We start from the raw sequence: 14,606 nt of genomic DNA, 5'->3' as shown, positions 1-14,606 counted from the left end.
TTATGCTTCAACGATCTAATACGGTGTCATTACAGTGGCTCGCTCAAGCAAGCCTCAATTTATACCTCTCCTAACTTTTATTTTCTGGCCGTTGCTCCTTGTCCTCTATCATGTGCTGCACTTAACGTAAACTTTCTGAACTTCGTATGAAACTGTAATCGCTAATCAAAGGTCTATTCTAATTAATATGCCAATAATAATAATATATTTCGAGTTGCATAATAGTTAATCTACATGCGCACCTTTATTACGATGAACACATTTTTTTTTCGAAGAAAGGTAGTCTACAATTATTTTGAAAGCGATTACTCTCATAATCTGCTTGACAAACAAAAGACGTAGTAAAACAAGGAGCAGGTATTGTGATAATGTTACATTTCAGCTTCACACAGAGTTCAGAAAGTCTGCGCTAGGTGCAGCACATGATAGAGCGTGCATATGCTGCCATCTGTCATGGATTCCGTAATCTACGTGCAAGTGAAAAACGACCGGATTTTGTTTACGAAAAGGATGCGTATAGTGATCGTCATTTGTTCATTATGAGAATAATTTACGTACAAGCACTAAAGCTAGTCTGAATACCTCCTCCAACTTATAATTTTCAGTCCGTTGCTCCTTGTATCCATACACCCAGCGCTACCAAGCGGATGCACTTTGTACTAATCAGAATCATCGCTTCCAAAACGATTGTACATATATTTCCTCAAACAAAATGGTGCTCATCGTAAATGGAGAGGATGTAGATTAATAATTGTGCAACTCGAAATATATTTAATTACGATAAGTAGATCTCATAGCAAGTTTTGGAATTATTAATAAATAGTTGCATGTGTAATAAGCCAAATTAAGAGAAATCTACAGGAACGGGAGTACGAATGGGAAGAAATGAGGCAATTGGAGGCATATTAATATTGTAATCAACATTCTGAAAGCATATATCACCCCCCCCCCCAGTAAAATACTGTCGTATGTCGAAAATTACATATTACTTTCGGAAATTATTTCCACCGCTATTATTCACATGCGCTCCATTAATACAATGAACACCATTTTTTGCCGAAGAAATGTAGTCTACAATTATTTTGAAAGCGATTACTCTCATAATCTGCTTGACAAACAAAAGACGTAGTAAAACAAGGCACAGGTATTGAGATAATGTTACATTTCAGCTTCACACTTGAGTTCAGAAAGTCTGCGCTAGGAGCAGCACATGATAGAGCGTGCATATGCTGCCATCTGTCATGGATTCTGTAATCTACTTGCAAGTGAAAAACGACCGGATTTTGTTTAAGAAAAAGTTGCGTATGGTGATCGTCATTTGTTCATTATGAGAATAATTTATGTACAATCACTAAAGCTAGTCTGAATACCTCCTCCAACTTATAATTTTCAGTCCGTTGCTCCTTGTATCGATACACCCAGCGCTACCAAGCGGATGCACTTTGCATTAATCAGAATCATCGCTTCCAAAACGATTGTACGTATATATCCTCAAACAAAATGGTGCTCATCGTAAATGGATAGGATATAGATATCTATTTATTTGTCTATGATGTAGATTAATAATTGTGCAACTCGAATTATATTTAATTACGATAAGTAGATCTCATAGCAAGTTTTGGAATTATTAATAAATAGTTGCATGTGTAATAAGCCAAATTAAGAGAAATCTACAGGAACGGGAGTACGAATGGGAAGAAATGAGACAATTGAAGGCATATTAATATTACAATCAACCTTCTGAAAGCATATCGCACTCCCCCCCCCCCCCCAGTACAATACTGTTGTATGTCGAAAATTAGTTCCACCCCTGCAATTCACATGCGCTCCAGTAATACGATGAACACCATTTTTTTTTTTTTCGAAAAAATGTAGTGTACAATTATTTTGAAAGCGATTACTCTCATAATCTGCTTGACAAACAAAAAACGTAGTAAAACAAGGAGCAGGTATTAAGATATTGTTAAATTTCAGCTTCACATGAAGTTCAGAAAGTCTGCGCTGGGGCAGCACATGATAGAGCATGAATATACTGCCATCTGTCATATATTCTGTAATCTACTTGCAAGTGAATAACGACCGGATTTTGTTTACGAAAAGGATGCGTATGGTGATCGTCATTTGTTCATTATGAGAATAATTTATGTACAATCACTAAAGCTAGTCTGAATACCTCCTCCAGCTTATAATATTCAGTCCGTTGCTCCTTGTATCCATACACCCAGCGCTACCAAGCGGATGCACTTTGTATTAATCAAAATCATCGCTTCCAAAACGATTGTATGTATATTTCCTCAAACAAAATGGTGCTCAGCGTAAATGGAGAGGATGTATATTAATAATTGTGCAACTCGAAATATATTTAATTACGATAAGTAGATCTCATAGCAAGTTTTGGAATTATTAATAAATAGTTGCATGTGTAATAAGCCAAATTAAGAGAAATCTACAGGAACGGGAGTACGAATGGGAAGAAATGAGGCAATTGGAGGCATATTAATATTGTAATCAACATTCTGAAATCATATCGCACCCCCCCCCCCCCAGTAAAATACTGTCGTATGTCGAAAATTACATATTACTTTCGAAAATTAGTTCCATCACTATTATCTACTTGCGCTTCATTAATAAGATGAACACCATTTTTTTTTCGAACAAATGTAGTCTACAATCGTTTTGAAAGCAATTACTCTCATAATCTGCTTGACAAAGAAAAGGCGTAGTAAAAGAAGGAGCAGGTGTTAAGATAATGTTAAATTTCAGCTTCACATGAAGTTCAGAAAGTCCGTCCTGCTGTAATCTACTTGTAAGTGAATAGCGACCGGATTTTGTTTACTAAAAGGATGCGTATGATGATCGTCGTGTGTTTATTATGAGAATAATTTACGTACAATCACTAAAGCTAGACTAAATACTTCCTCCAACTTATAATTATCATTCCGTTGCTCCTTGTATCGATACACCCAGCGCTACCAAGCGGATGCACTTTGTATTAATCAGAATCGTCTCTCTCAAAACGATAAGGCAAGGGTCCAAGAGACCTGGTACCTTTAAAAAAAAAAAAAAAAAAAAAAAAAATTGTACGTATATTTCCTCAAACAAAATGGTGCTCATTGTAAATGGAGATGTAGATTAATTATTGTGGAACTCGAAATATATCTAATTACGATAAATAGAGCTCATAGCAAGGTTTGGAATTATTAATAGATATTTGAATGTGTAATAAGCCAAATTGAGAGAAACCTACAAGAACGGGAGTACGAATGGGAAGAAATCCGAATTGGAGGTATATTAATTACAATCGACCTTCTGAAAGCATATCGCAACCCCCCCCCCCCCCCAGTAAAATACTGTCGTATGTCGAAAATTACATATTACTTTCGAAAATTATTTCCACCGCTATTATTCACATGCGCTGCATTAATACGATGAACACCATTTTTTTTCGAAGAAATGTAGTCTACAATTATTTTGAAAACGTTTACTCTCATAATCTGCTTGACAAACAAAAGACGTAGTAAAACAAGGAGCAGGTAGTGAGATTTCAGCTTCACATGAAGTTCAGAAAATCTGCGCTGGGGGGGGGGGGGCAGCACATGATAGAGCGTGCATATATTGCCATCTGTCATGTATTCTGTAATCTATTTGCAAGTGAATAACGACCAGATTTTGTTTACGAAAAGGATGGGTATGGTGATCGTCATTTGTTTATTATGAGAATAATTTACGTACAATCACTAAAGCTAGTCTGAATACCTCCTCCAACTTATAATTTTCAGTCCGTTGCTCCTTGTATCCATACACCCAGCGCTACCAAGCGGATGAACTTTGTATTAATCAGAATCATCGCTTCCAAAACGATTGTACGTAGGAGATGCAGTTTAATTATTGTGCGAATTAGTAATGTATCTAATTGCGATATATAGATCTCATAGCAAGGTTTGGAATTATTAATAAATAGTTGAATGTGTAATAAGCCAAATTAAGAGAAATCTACAGGAACGGGAGTACGAATGGGAAGAAATGAGACAATTGGAGGCATATTAATAATATAATCGACCTTCTGAAAGCACATCGCACCCCCCCCCCCCCGCCCAGTAAAATACTGTCGTATGTCGAAAGTCACATAATTACTTTCGTAAATTAATCCCACCACTATTTTATTAGTTGGTGGTATGAAGTTCTAATAATAAATAAATTATTGAAGGTTTTGGTAATAATTTACAGCAGACCTCTTTATCGTAATTAGACCTTTGAAGTTGCATAATAGTCCTGATCATATAATTATGTGATCACGGATAATAGTTAATCTATATGCATTCCATTTACGATTAGCACCATTTTGTTCGAAGGAATACAATATAAATGAAGTAAATAGTTTATTTATTATGGACCAAATTTTAGATGCGCCTTCGGAGAGTCTTTTGTTTCTCTGTCGATGGGAAGGGGGATGGGGAAGGATTTACGCTTTGATAACTGTGAGAATTTTCATTTCCAAAATATTACATGAGAATCGTCGCCTCCTAAACGATTATGTCACGAAAGATACTTCCTCACATATTATAATATTTCTCTGGTATCTAGGAAGGAGTATGTCACTGCATTAATTCTGTAAGTGGAGCGCCTGTAAATAAACTATTATTGGACTATTAAACCTGAAATATCTCTCATAGGCTTATTCTTCATTTGTATATTATGACAATAATCGCTACCAAAATGATGATAATATGAGAATTATCGCTTCCAAAGCTATTGTATCAAGGAATTATACGTGATTATACCAGATACCTCCTCGTATATTATAATACCCTGGCATCAAGGAAACTTTCTTCAAGCAACACGATGCTCATCTTAATTCCGTAAGTGAAGCAAGCGTCTGTAGATTACTGTTATGCAACCCGAAATATTATTCTAATCGCGATAGATCTTTTAGCAGTCGATTAGCTTGGAATCGGAATTAAACAAATTTTGAAGTACCGGTAGAAATAATGATTGAGAGGACAGGACAGAAGGTTGTGTGATTTTTCAGGAAATCGTCTTTGAGATATTTACTCCATTATAAGTTACTTACAACAATTATTTGGATGAGTCTTCTATCTGTCAGCTTTCCTGCCTGTTATCCTAAATTATTGGATTCTCTTGCAATTCAATATGAGTTAATTCTGTGGTGTTTGGGTAAAGGGAGATAAGGCATAAAAATGAGTTCGGAGATAAATGAAAATTAAACTTGGAACCCTTATTACAAATAATTTTCTACACAAATAAAACACATCAACTGCTTGTATTCTTTGATTTTTGCACACCCACATGTATAATTTAACTTGTGTGTTCATCTGGGGAACAAAATTCTACCCGGACAAAAAGAATGACTTATACCCCTTTACCTGAACACCACAGCATTAATCTGAAAAAAATCTTCAATTTTTACTTTGTAGATTTGTTCTGTACAGTTTGTGTGTTTGATAAACCACAATATTCTTTTACAAACTGATATGGTCTAAGCTGTGATTATACAATAATAAAAATATGGTTCTCACATGGCTGTTTTATTTTACTACTACAGATTCAGGCCAATACAAGTACTTACCATTGCAATCTCTTAATTGCAGATGCAGCAAGATGTTTTTCATACTGGTATCCCTCTGAAAATATGTTTCATATAAATTATAGTTTTATAAGAGGTTCTGGCTGATATATACATCTATTATCAGGCAAACATCTCACTTGACAATGTGTGTCAGAGGAAAAACAATTGTTTGTATACGTCTGAAGTCTGATTAGTGTAATATGTTACTTGTCAGCAATGTATGCAATTGAGGGGAAAAGGAGCTGGCTATTCTACTCCATTATCTCCTGGCTTAGTTGCCTTATAAGTGATGCCTTATTGGCGTCACTTATGAGGTTCAGACCTGTCTTTGGACAGTTGACTAAACAACAATGGGGAGTTCGCCAACAAAAAACGTGACATTTTAACAAAAGCTGTAGAAAATTGTAGAGTCTGAGAAAGAAGACTGAACCTAAGTTAAAGTTATGCATGTCCTGCCATTAAAAATGACTTCTTGGAATAATATTAAGAGCTTTTTTGGACCACTGGTATAGCTCATTGAATAAGAATGCAGATTTGTGTTCAAATCTCATTACTTCCACTTTGATCACTTTATTATTTCCTACTGTTAAATAATTGTTATATTATCAGTATAGTGATACTTTTTCATTCCGCTAGCATATGTTTGAATGTATTTCTTACTTATACCATCGTTCAAGACTAGCTCGGTACACATGAAAATTGTATTTAAACACTGAGAAGCTAAATAAAAGAGTATCACTGTAGTAATAATAATAATAATAATAATAATAATAATAATAATAATAATAATAATAATAATAATAATAATATAATAAAATAGTGAAGTAGGAGTATTCGAACTGAGGCCCTCATGCATATTCATTTATAACGTTATCTATTTGCCTTCTCTAACTCTTCTTTACATACCGGTACTGTATCTGTTCGATCTGTTGTCAGGCAACCTATCTGTCGTATCTGTTATCAAGAATTACTCTCCAGTAGCTGCAAAATGTTGGATATCTCTACTTGTATGATACAATGCAAATACGCAACAATCTTGCATGATTGTCCCAGCACCTTTAACCACATCTTTCACTTTTAAAGTCAGGTGTTCCTCAAGGTTCAGTCTTAGGCCCTATACTATATACAATTTATACAGCTGATTTTCCAATTTATAATGAGGTGTCGCTGATGACACTGCTATTCTTGCTTCACATGAAGATCCATCAACAGCATCTGAAAACCTGCAGAATGAATTGACAGAACGGAAGACTGGCTGATTAAATGGAGAATACAAGCGAGCGAAAACAAATCAGTTCATGTTACTTTCGGAACCAGAACTGAAAACTGTCCTCCTGTAACACTGTACAACAAAGAACTTCCTGAAGCGGACGATGTCAAATATTTAGGTATGCATTTAGATCGCCGCTTAACATGGCGTAAACATATTGAAACTAAACGTAAAGAATTAAATTTTAAAACATCAAAAATCTTTTGGTTATTGGGACCTAAATCAAAACTGTCATTAGAAAATAAACTTCTTGTTTATAAAGTCATATTAAAACCAATCTGGACATACGGCATCCAACTGTGGGGAACTGCTAGCAACTCAAACGTTGAAATACTGCAGAGGTATCAGTCCAAAGCTTTACATTCCATTGTCACTGCACCATCATATGTCCGTAATGATGTCATTCATCATGATCTTAACATTTCAACTGTGAAAGAAGAAATCTCTAAGTTCAGCAAAAAATACCTGCACCGATTAAATCAACATCCCAATCATCATGCATTAAATTTGCTGAATAATAGTCAAACAATAAGAAGACTTAAAAGCACCAATGCTCTTGACCTTCCATTCATTTTTACTACAGCTATTTGAAACATTGTTATTTTTCTTATGGAGTGTTGTCATGGGATAACATCTCCACTCTTGTCATATTCTTTTATAATATTATTGTCTATTGTAGATAGATTGTAAATGTGGCATAATTGTAAAAAAAAAAAAAAAAAAAAAAAAACCTTTAACTCTGGCATCTGGATTTTTGATTCTCTATCCATTCAGTTAACAAAATTGCTGCAAAGTAGTGACAGTGTTAAAAAATGGAAATAAACGAATTTTGGCATTAGAAACACGTTTTAATTTGACGTGTGAGTGTGTAAGGTGAGTTATAGTATTCATTCTTATTATTCTACAGGGATTGTCCAGAGCAGATGGATGGTAATTCAGATCCTGCAGGACTTGTGGGACAAGTTTGGCTCTCCTGCCATTGTCAGTCAGTCGTTCCATCATGACATGTCACATCGACACTGGATAGCTTTTGTAATACAAGACCTGCCTCTCTATCTGTGTATACTTTCTGTCAGCTTATCTCTCTGTCTGCAAGTTTCCTTGTATCTCTGACTCTTGTAACTCATTTGATATATCTACAAAGTGTTTCAGAATAACTGTTTCTAATTTTCAGATGTGATTGAGGGCACTTGATAAACATTTTCTTCTTAATAAAGTAGTGTCCGAAAATGCTTCCATATTGAGATAATAAGGTAAAACTCAAAGTCTTCATTAACCTTATCGTCCACGGCCGTCTTTAGTTGAGATTCTTTGAAATCTTATTTGTTTCATATCATTGTATCTTATATGGAAGCATTTCCGGACATTATTTTATTATGAAAAAATTATTCATTACATGACACTCGGGAGGAAATTAAACGCAGACTAAATATGGGAAATGCCTGTTATTATTCGGTTGAGAAGCTTTTGTCATCTAGTCTTCTGTCAAAAAATATGAAAGTTAGAATTTATAAAACAGTTATATTACCGGTTGTTCTGTATGGTTGTGAAACTTGGACTCTCACTTTGAGAGAGGAACAGAGATTAAGGGTGTTTGAGAATAAGGTTTTTAGAAAAATATTTGGGGCTAAGAGGGATGAAGTTAAAAGAGAATGGAGAAAGTTACACAACGCAGAGCTGCACGCATTGTATACTTCACCTGACATAATTAGGAACATTAAATCCAGACGTTTGAGATGGGCAGGACATGTAGCATGTATGGGCGAATCCAGAAATGCATATAGAGTGTTAGTTGGGAGGCCGGAGGGAAAAATACCTTTAGGGAGGCCGAGACGTAGATGGGAAGATAATATTAAAATGGATTTGAGGGAGGTGGGATATGATGGTAGAGACTGGATTAATCTTGCACAGGATAGGGACCAATGGCGGGCTTGAGGGCAGCAATGAACCTCCGGGTTCCTTAAAAGCCAGTAAGTAAGTATGTGCCCTTTATTGCATCTGAAAGTTAGGAACAGTTATTTTAAAACACTCTGTATATCGTACAGGAGTCAGGATACCATTGTTTGTTCAAATCTGAGGGTAGACAGAAAGGACATTGAGGGGCAATGTGTAATGCATGTGTGTAAACGGAATCAAAACGTTTATTATTGCAGATGGTGACCACGAAGTGAACTACATGCCTCTAATACCAATATTAAAATCAGTAGTTCGCATTCCTGCCACTGGCAAACTTACATCAGATCAGCAGTATGGTACATACTTGTCTGTATATCCATCTGTGTCACAGTAACCATTCAAGCTGATAAACTTAGAAAATAATCTCTATGGTGTGATAAATTTTTTTTAAAATTATTGTTGTAAGTAAAAATAAATTCCTTTTGTATTCGAAGGAGATTGGGTTCTATATCCAGCGTGCTGGTACATTAGTGTTCCAGCATCCTTTATGCCATTTCATATATTACTCCTGTCTTTATTCATTTTAAATTTGTAGAATTGAGTATGTAAAATCAGTTGAATTATCTTACTTACTTACTTACAAATGGCTTTTAAGGAACCCGGAGGTTCATTGCCGCCCTCACATAAGCCCGCCAGCGGTCCCTATCCTGTGCAAGATTAATCCAGTCTCTATCATCATACCCCACCTCCCTCAAATCTATTTTAATATTATCTTCCCATCTACGTCTCGGCCTCCCTAAAATCTACTTGTGAATATATGTGCTCCAACTTACAAACAGTGAGTTTACTTGAATGATCGTAGATTATACATTTTAGTGAAAATATTATATTTTTATTGGCTACCTGTTGTACTTAATGATCAGGCTTCGAGACTTCGGACCCGATAGTACAGTTCAGTGGGAAATCCGCATAACGGCGTACTGAGTATAGTGGTAAAGCGTACAGTGGGTGGGGTACTGTAGAATGAATGACAAATTCGCAAAGGAAAACGCTCTGGATTTGAAGGTTCTGACGAATAATTTGGTTTTCATACAAACTGTGTCTGAAAGTATTACATGGTTAGAAAAGTCAGAGCAAGAGATGCCGGAAGCCCTGAAATTAATTTAGAAAATGATGCAGAGAATTAATGAGACATCAAGTACACCGGTTACTGAACGTGTAAAACAGAAGTGGAAACCAATTTTATGTAAAAATAACGGATATGGAGCACTGTGTAATATAAACAGCAAATTAGTGGACATACAGTCACCCGAGAATAAAGGACTGTCTCTTAGAGACTACAATGATGTTAGGTTTTTCCGTTTTGCTCCTATCACGTCAGGCGACGTAGAGCGCAGCTTTTCACAGTACAAACTGTGTTTGGTAGACAACTGAAAAAGATTTACGTTTGAGACACTGAGAATGTATCTTGTAGTAGGTACATTGCAATTCAGTACTGTAACTGCACTTCCTAAAGACGGCCAATAGGATAAATGAAGAAATTTAAATTGCTACATGCTTATTTCCACCATTAACACTATGTATAATTAAACACAAATGCTTATAAAAGATAGGAGAATAAATCCTTTTCACATTCTTTTGACATTGTCATTGTGTAATGTATATTTACTTTCAGAATGCACATATCTGTGTTTCCCCATACTACCGTACTCTACTCTAAATAGCAACGTTGTTACCTCAACACATCTCTATCTACCTGCAGCGAGTCAACAACCTATAGTGCATGCACAGTAAACTTATTGTATCGGGTCCGAAGTCTCGAAGCCTGTTAATGATGCTGCATCAACTGGCGATTACCTAGCATTGGTAAGATGGGCCTCATTCGGATTACTTGGACAGAGCTATACAACAACAGACCAACCAGCAAAATCACTTTTAGAGATATTGAGGTATTTAGTTCAATTTAATTATAAATTCATAGTACCAACTTTGTTAAAATCCAACTGAGTCTGAGCATGGAAGAAAATAATTTCAATACCAAACAGGATATTTTTTACCGTGATAATAAATATGGTGTAAATTTTACAATAACAAACTATGTGTTGGTCTCTTGTCGTAGAATACAAAATGGAGGATAGCTGGTCAGCAAGATGTTGTGAATAATTGATTAAATGGAGATCTTACTCGTGTTAATTGTGTAAGCATGTGTGGCTTACAGCTGTTTCGGTGCTTCTTCACACCATCCTCAGAGCCTACTAGATCTCGGCGTCATCTCGAACTTCGCTGCCTGCTGTGTGTTGAGAATTTGATCAGGGTGTGTTTTAGTGTGTTTGTATATTTCATATTTTTCTAGTGTGTTGAGTTTTTGGTTTTTGGGTTGTATGTGTAGACACACAGATCAATTTCAGAACACACACATATTTGACACCACATTTCAACATTTTTCAACAATCGAACGCACCCATACAACAGGCAGCGAAGTTCGAGATGATGCCGAGATGTAGTAGGCTCTGAGGATGGTGTGAAGAAGCACCGAAACAGCTGTAAGCCGCACATACTTACACAATTAACACGAGTAAGATCGCCATTTAATCAATTATTTATATTCAAGCGTTAAAAGTAGTGTACGAAAGATTCAACATGGAAGATGTTGTGAATGGAAAATAAGAGACCATGTGTTCAGGTATTTTTCAAAGATAGTTTCAACTATTTCGCACACCTAGAAAAATATTGTTGTAACTCCCAAACATTGAATTTTGAGTTAGAGGCAGTTTTGTAATCTTTATTTAATCTTCTATCAAATAGTAGAACTGTCGTATCTCTAAGTTCAAGTGTAAAATTTGTAGGGCTCATACTGATAGTACTTGGTAATCCTAACTTTGAAATGTTTATCTTGCATTTGCTCAAAACTAACTTTTGGTCCTATATATTATTTTAATGTACCGAAATACATATGATATTTCCATGCAGATATTCTGCGTCATCATATGATGAAAGAGTAATGGAACGGAGAAAAATGTGTGGACTTCAGTCCTATGTTCATAGACATCTATGATGTAGTGCACAGGGCGGCCACTAGAGGGAACCCAAGAGTTGGAACTTAAACTGAGACGATTCTGTCCGACGCCGGGGTGGGTATCCGGTGTGGCTTAGTGGATAAAGCATCAGCACGTAGAGCTGAAAACTCAGGTTCAAATCCCAGCGCCGGAGAGAATTTTTCTCTGTTCCATTACTCTTTCATCGTATGATGACGCAGAATATCTGCATGGAAATATCATATGTACTTCGGTACATTAAAATAATATATATGATATGCGTAAATCACTTTGTGATTTAAGACGGCGCTTATTCCGTCGGATCCCGGCAAACTAGTCACTCATAACGAGTGCACCTCCGCACATGTGTGGACTTCGGTCCTACATTCATAGACATCTATGACGTAGTGCAGAGGGCGGCCACTAGAGGGAACCCAAGAGTTGGAACTTAAACTGAGACGATTCTGTCTAACGCCGGGGTGGGTATCCGGTGTGGCTTAGTGGATAAAGCATCAGCACGTAGAGCTGAAAACCCCGGTTCAAATCCCGGTGCCGGAGAGAATTTTTCTCCATTCCATTACTCTTTCATCGTATAACTTTTGGTAGTTACGACAGTATTATTTTAAGGGTGCGATTTGCCAGCAGATGACAACAAAACCTCATTTTTACAAGATTTCTGGTTGGCCTGCTGTTGCATAACTCCGTCCACGTGGCATTCGACTTAAATTGGGGAAAACCCAGCCAGATAATCAACCCAAAAGATATTAGAACCCACACCCGAGCCCAGGCACAGAGTATAAGCCCCACTAGACCACACCAGTGGCTAATATTGCACCTTTGCTTACATTTTAAGCCCAGCCACTTGAACTAAAGATAGATTGAGAATTACAACAGTTTTCAGTACCGGTAACATAATTGTCGCTGTATAGTACAATGGAAATGTGTTTAATCTGCGGTCTTCTCATGAAACTTTTATTTAGATTAACCACAATTAATTCTTATACACACATCAGAAATATTTCGTAAACTACACCATAAAATCCTGTTATTATAACGGATATTATTTTGCAATAATGTCTTTAAGTATGTATGTATTTATGTATACATAGAGAATGAGTTTCTGTACACGAAGATATGTAATATTGAGTGGAGCTTATGTGCGTCCTGTTATGATACAGAGTACGGTATTGAGATTACAGTCCTTACGTGATTCACAACACTTGTGAAGATGTCATAAGAGTGAATGTACACATAACGAAACTAAATGAGGATGAAGTAAGTACAGTAGAGTTGAGTGCAGCTGCACCAGGATGCACTCTTATGAGCCTTGGTTGTACGCGTACAGGTTCCTGCAACACAGAGAGGCGGCAGTGAGCACAGAAATGATCAAATTCAGCAAATTAAGTGCTATTGTATCAAAATTAATATGAATTGATCTCAAAGATTCTGATTGTTAAATTTTTCATAAACAGGAAAGTATGCAGAATTACAGTAGGTACCCCATCTTGTATGAAACTGTAGTCTGTGCAGGGGTGATTCTTAGGGTATATGCAGTGGCGGCTCGTGATAAAATATTATGTGTTCACAATTATTTTGTGTTCCAAAATCGAAGAGAAATTGAAATCGAACGTTTAGCCTAATATGAAATATCATGATTCCAATATTTCTCTATCGAAAAAACCGTATATAAATTATGAAACCCAGGCAGACCTTCATGCATTGCATCCTTCACCTGACATAATTAGGAACATTAAATCCAGACGTTTGAGATGGGTGGGGCATGTAGCACTTATGGGCGAATCCAGAAATGCATATAGAGTGTTAGTTGGGAGGCCAAAGGGGAAAAGACCTTTGAGGAGGCCGAGACGTAGATGGGAGGATAATATTAAAATGGATTTGAGGGAGGTGGGATATGATGATAGAGACTGGATTAATCTTGCTCAGCATAGGGACCAATGGCGGGCTTATGTGAAGGCGGCAATGAACCTCTGGGTTCCTTAAAAGCCAGTAAGTAAGTAAGTAAGTAAGTAAGTAAGTAAGTAAGTAAGTAAGTAAGTAAGTAAGTCTTTTTATTTCCAATTTTTCCTGGCAAGTCAGTTTACCCAGTTCTTTAGCCTACTGTTCAAAATTGCTTGAACAGAGTTCATTGTTTACGTTTGTTAAAAATTAATACATACCACAGTGCCGTTATTTACAAAAGCGTGTGTTCAGTTTTGCTTCACAACACACTGATACACTATAGCCTATACCAGTACTGCAATCCCATTCGCATAGATTGATTACTACAAATACATGCCAGTAAATATTATTCTTAAATAATATGTTGTTGTTGTTTTCTAATGCCAGGCGTTTGACAATAAAGTCATTTGACCTCTTGCACTCCAATTTTTTTTCATAGATATTATCATGACCAGCCACTGAAGCACAGATTTTGAGGTGTTCCGAATCCATTTCTTGGTTTGAGTTGCACAATGGACAGTTAGGGGACTGATATATTCTAAGTCTATGCAGGTGTTTGGCCAAACAATCATGGCCTGTTACCAATCTAAATGCAGCTACAGACGATTTTCGTGGTAAACCGGGAATTAACTCAACAGCATAAATAATTTATAAGAAAAGTATTTTCTTTTATCAGTTTTCATAAAAGAATATTTCATCAGTGTTTGGAAAAAATGCAGGATGCATGTAGTACTTTACATAAGCATAGAACTCTTCAAACTCAATTGCCAATTTATAGTTGCCAACTCTTCTTATTTCCTGGGGTCTCCCGTATTTGGCCCTAATTTTTAACATCCTGCCAATTCACGTATTTTTCTTC

General features: G+C 36.3%; 1 protein-coding gene across 1 annotated transcript in view; it reads right to left on the bottom strand.

The window, feature by feature from the left end:
- Positions 1-12,732: 12,732 nt before the first annotated feature.
- Positions 12,733-14,606, bottom strand: part of LOC138701022 (uncharacterized) — a 138,324-nt gene continuing 136,450 nt past the window's right edge. Inside the window, exon 4 of the mRNA XM_069827518.1 lies at positions 12,733-13,137. Coding sequence (XP_069683619.1) covers positions 13,107-13,137 — 31 coding nt within the window. The 3' untranslated portion in view covers positions 12,733-13,106. The remainder of the gene's footprint in view (positions 13,138-14,606) is intronic.

The sequence above is a fragment of the Periplaneta americana genome, chromosome 6 (assembly GCF_040183065.1).
Source record: "Periplaneta americana isolate PAMFEO1 chromosome 6, P.americana_PAMFEO1_priV1, whole genome shotgun sequence".
NCBI classification, from domain to species: Eukaryota; Metazoa; Arthropoda; class Insecta; order Blattodea; family Blattidae; genus Periplaneta; species Periplaneta americana.
The sequence above is the reverse complement of the archived record's forward strand: the minus strand, read 5'-3'. Positions and strand labels throughout refer to the sequence as shown.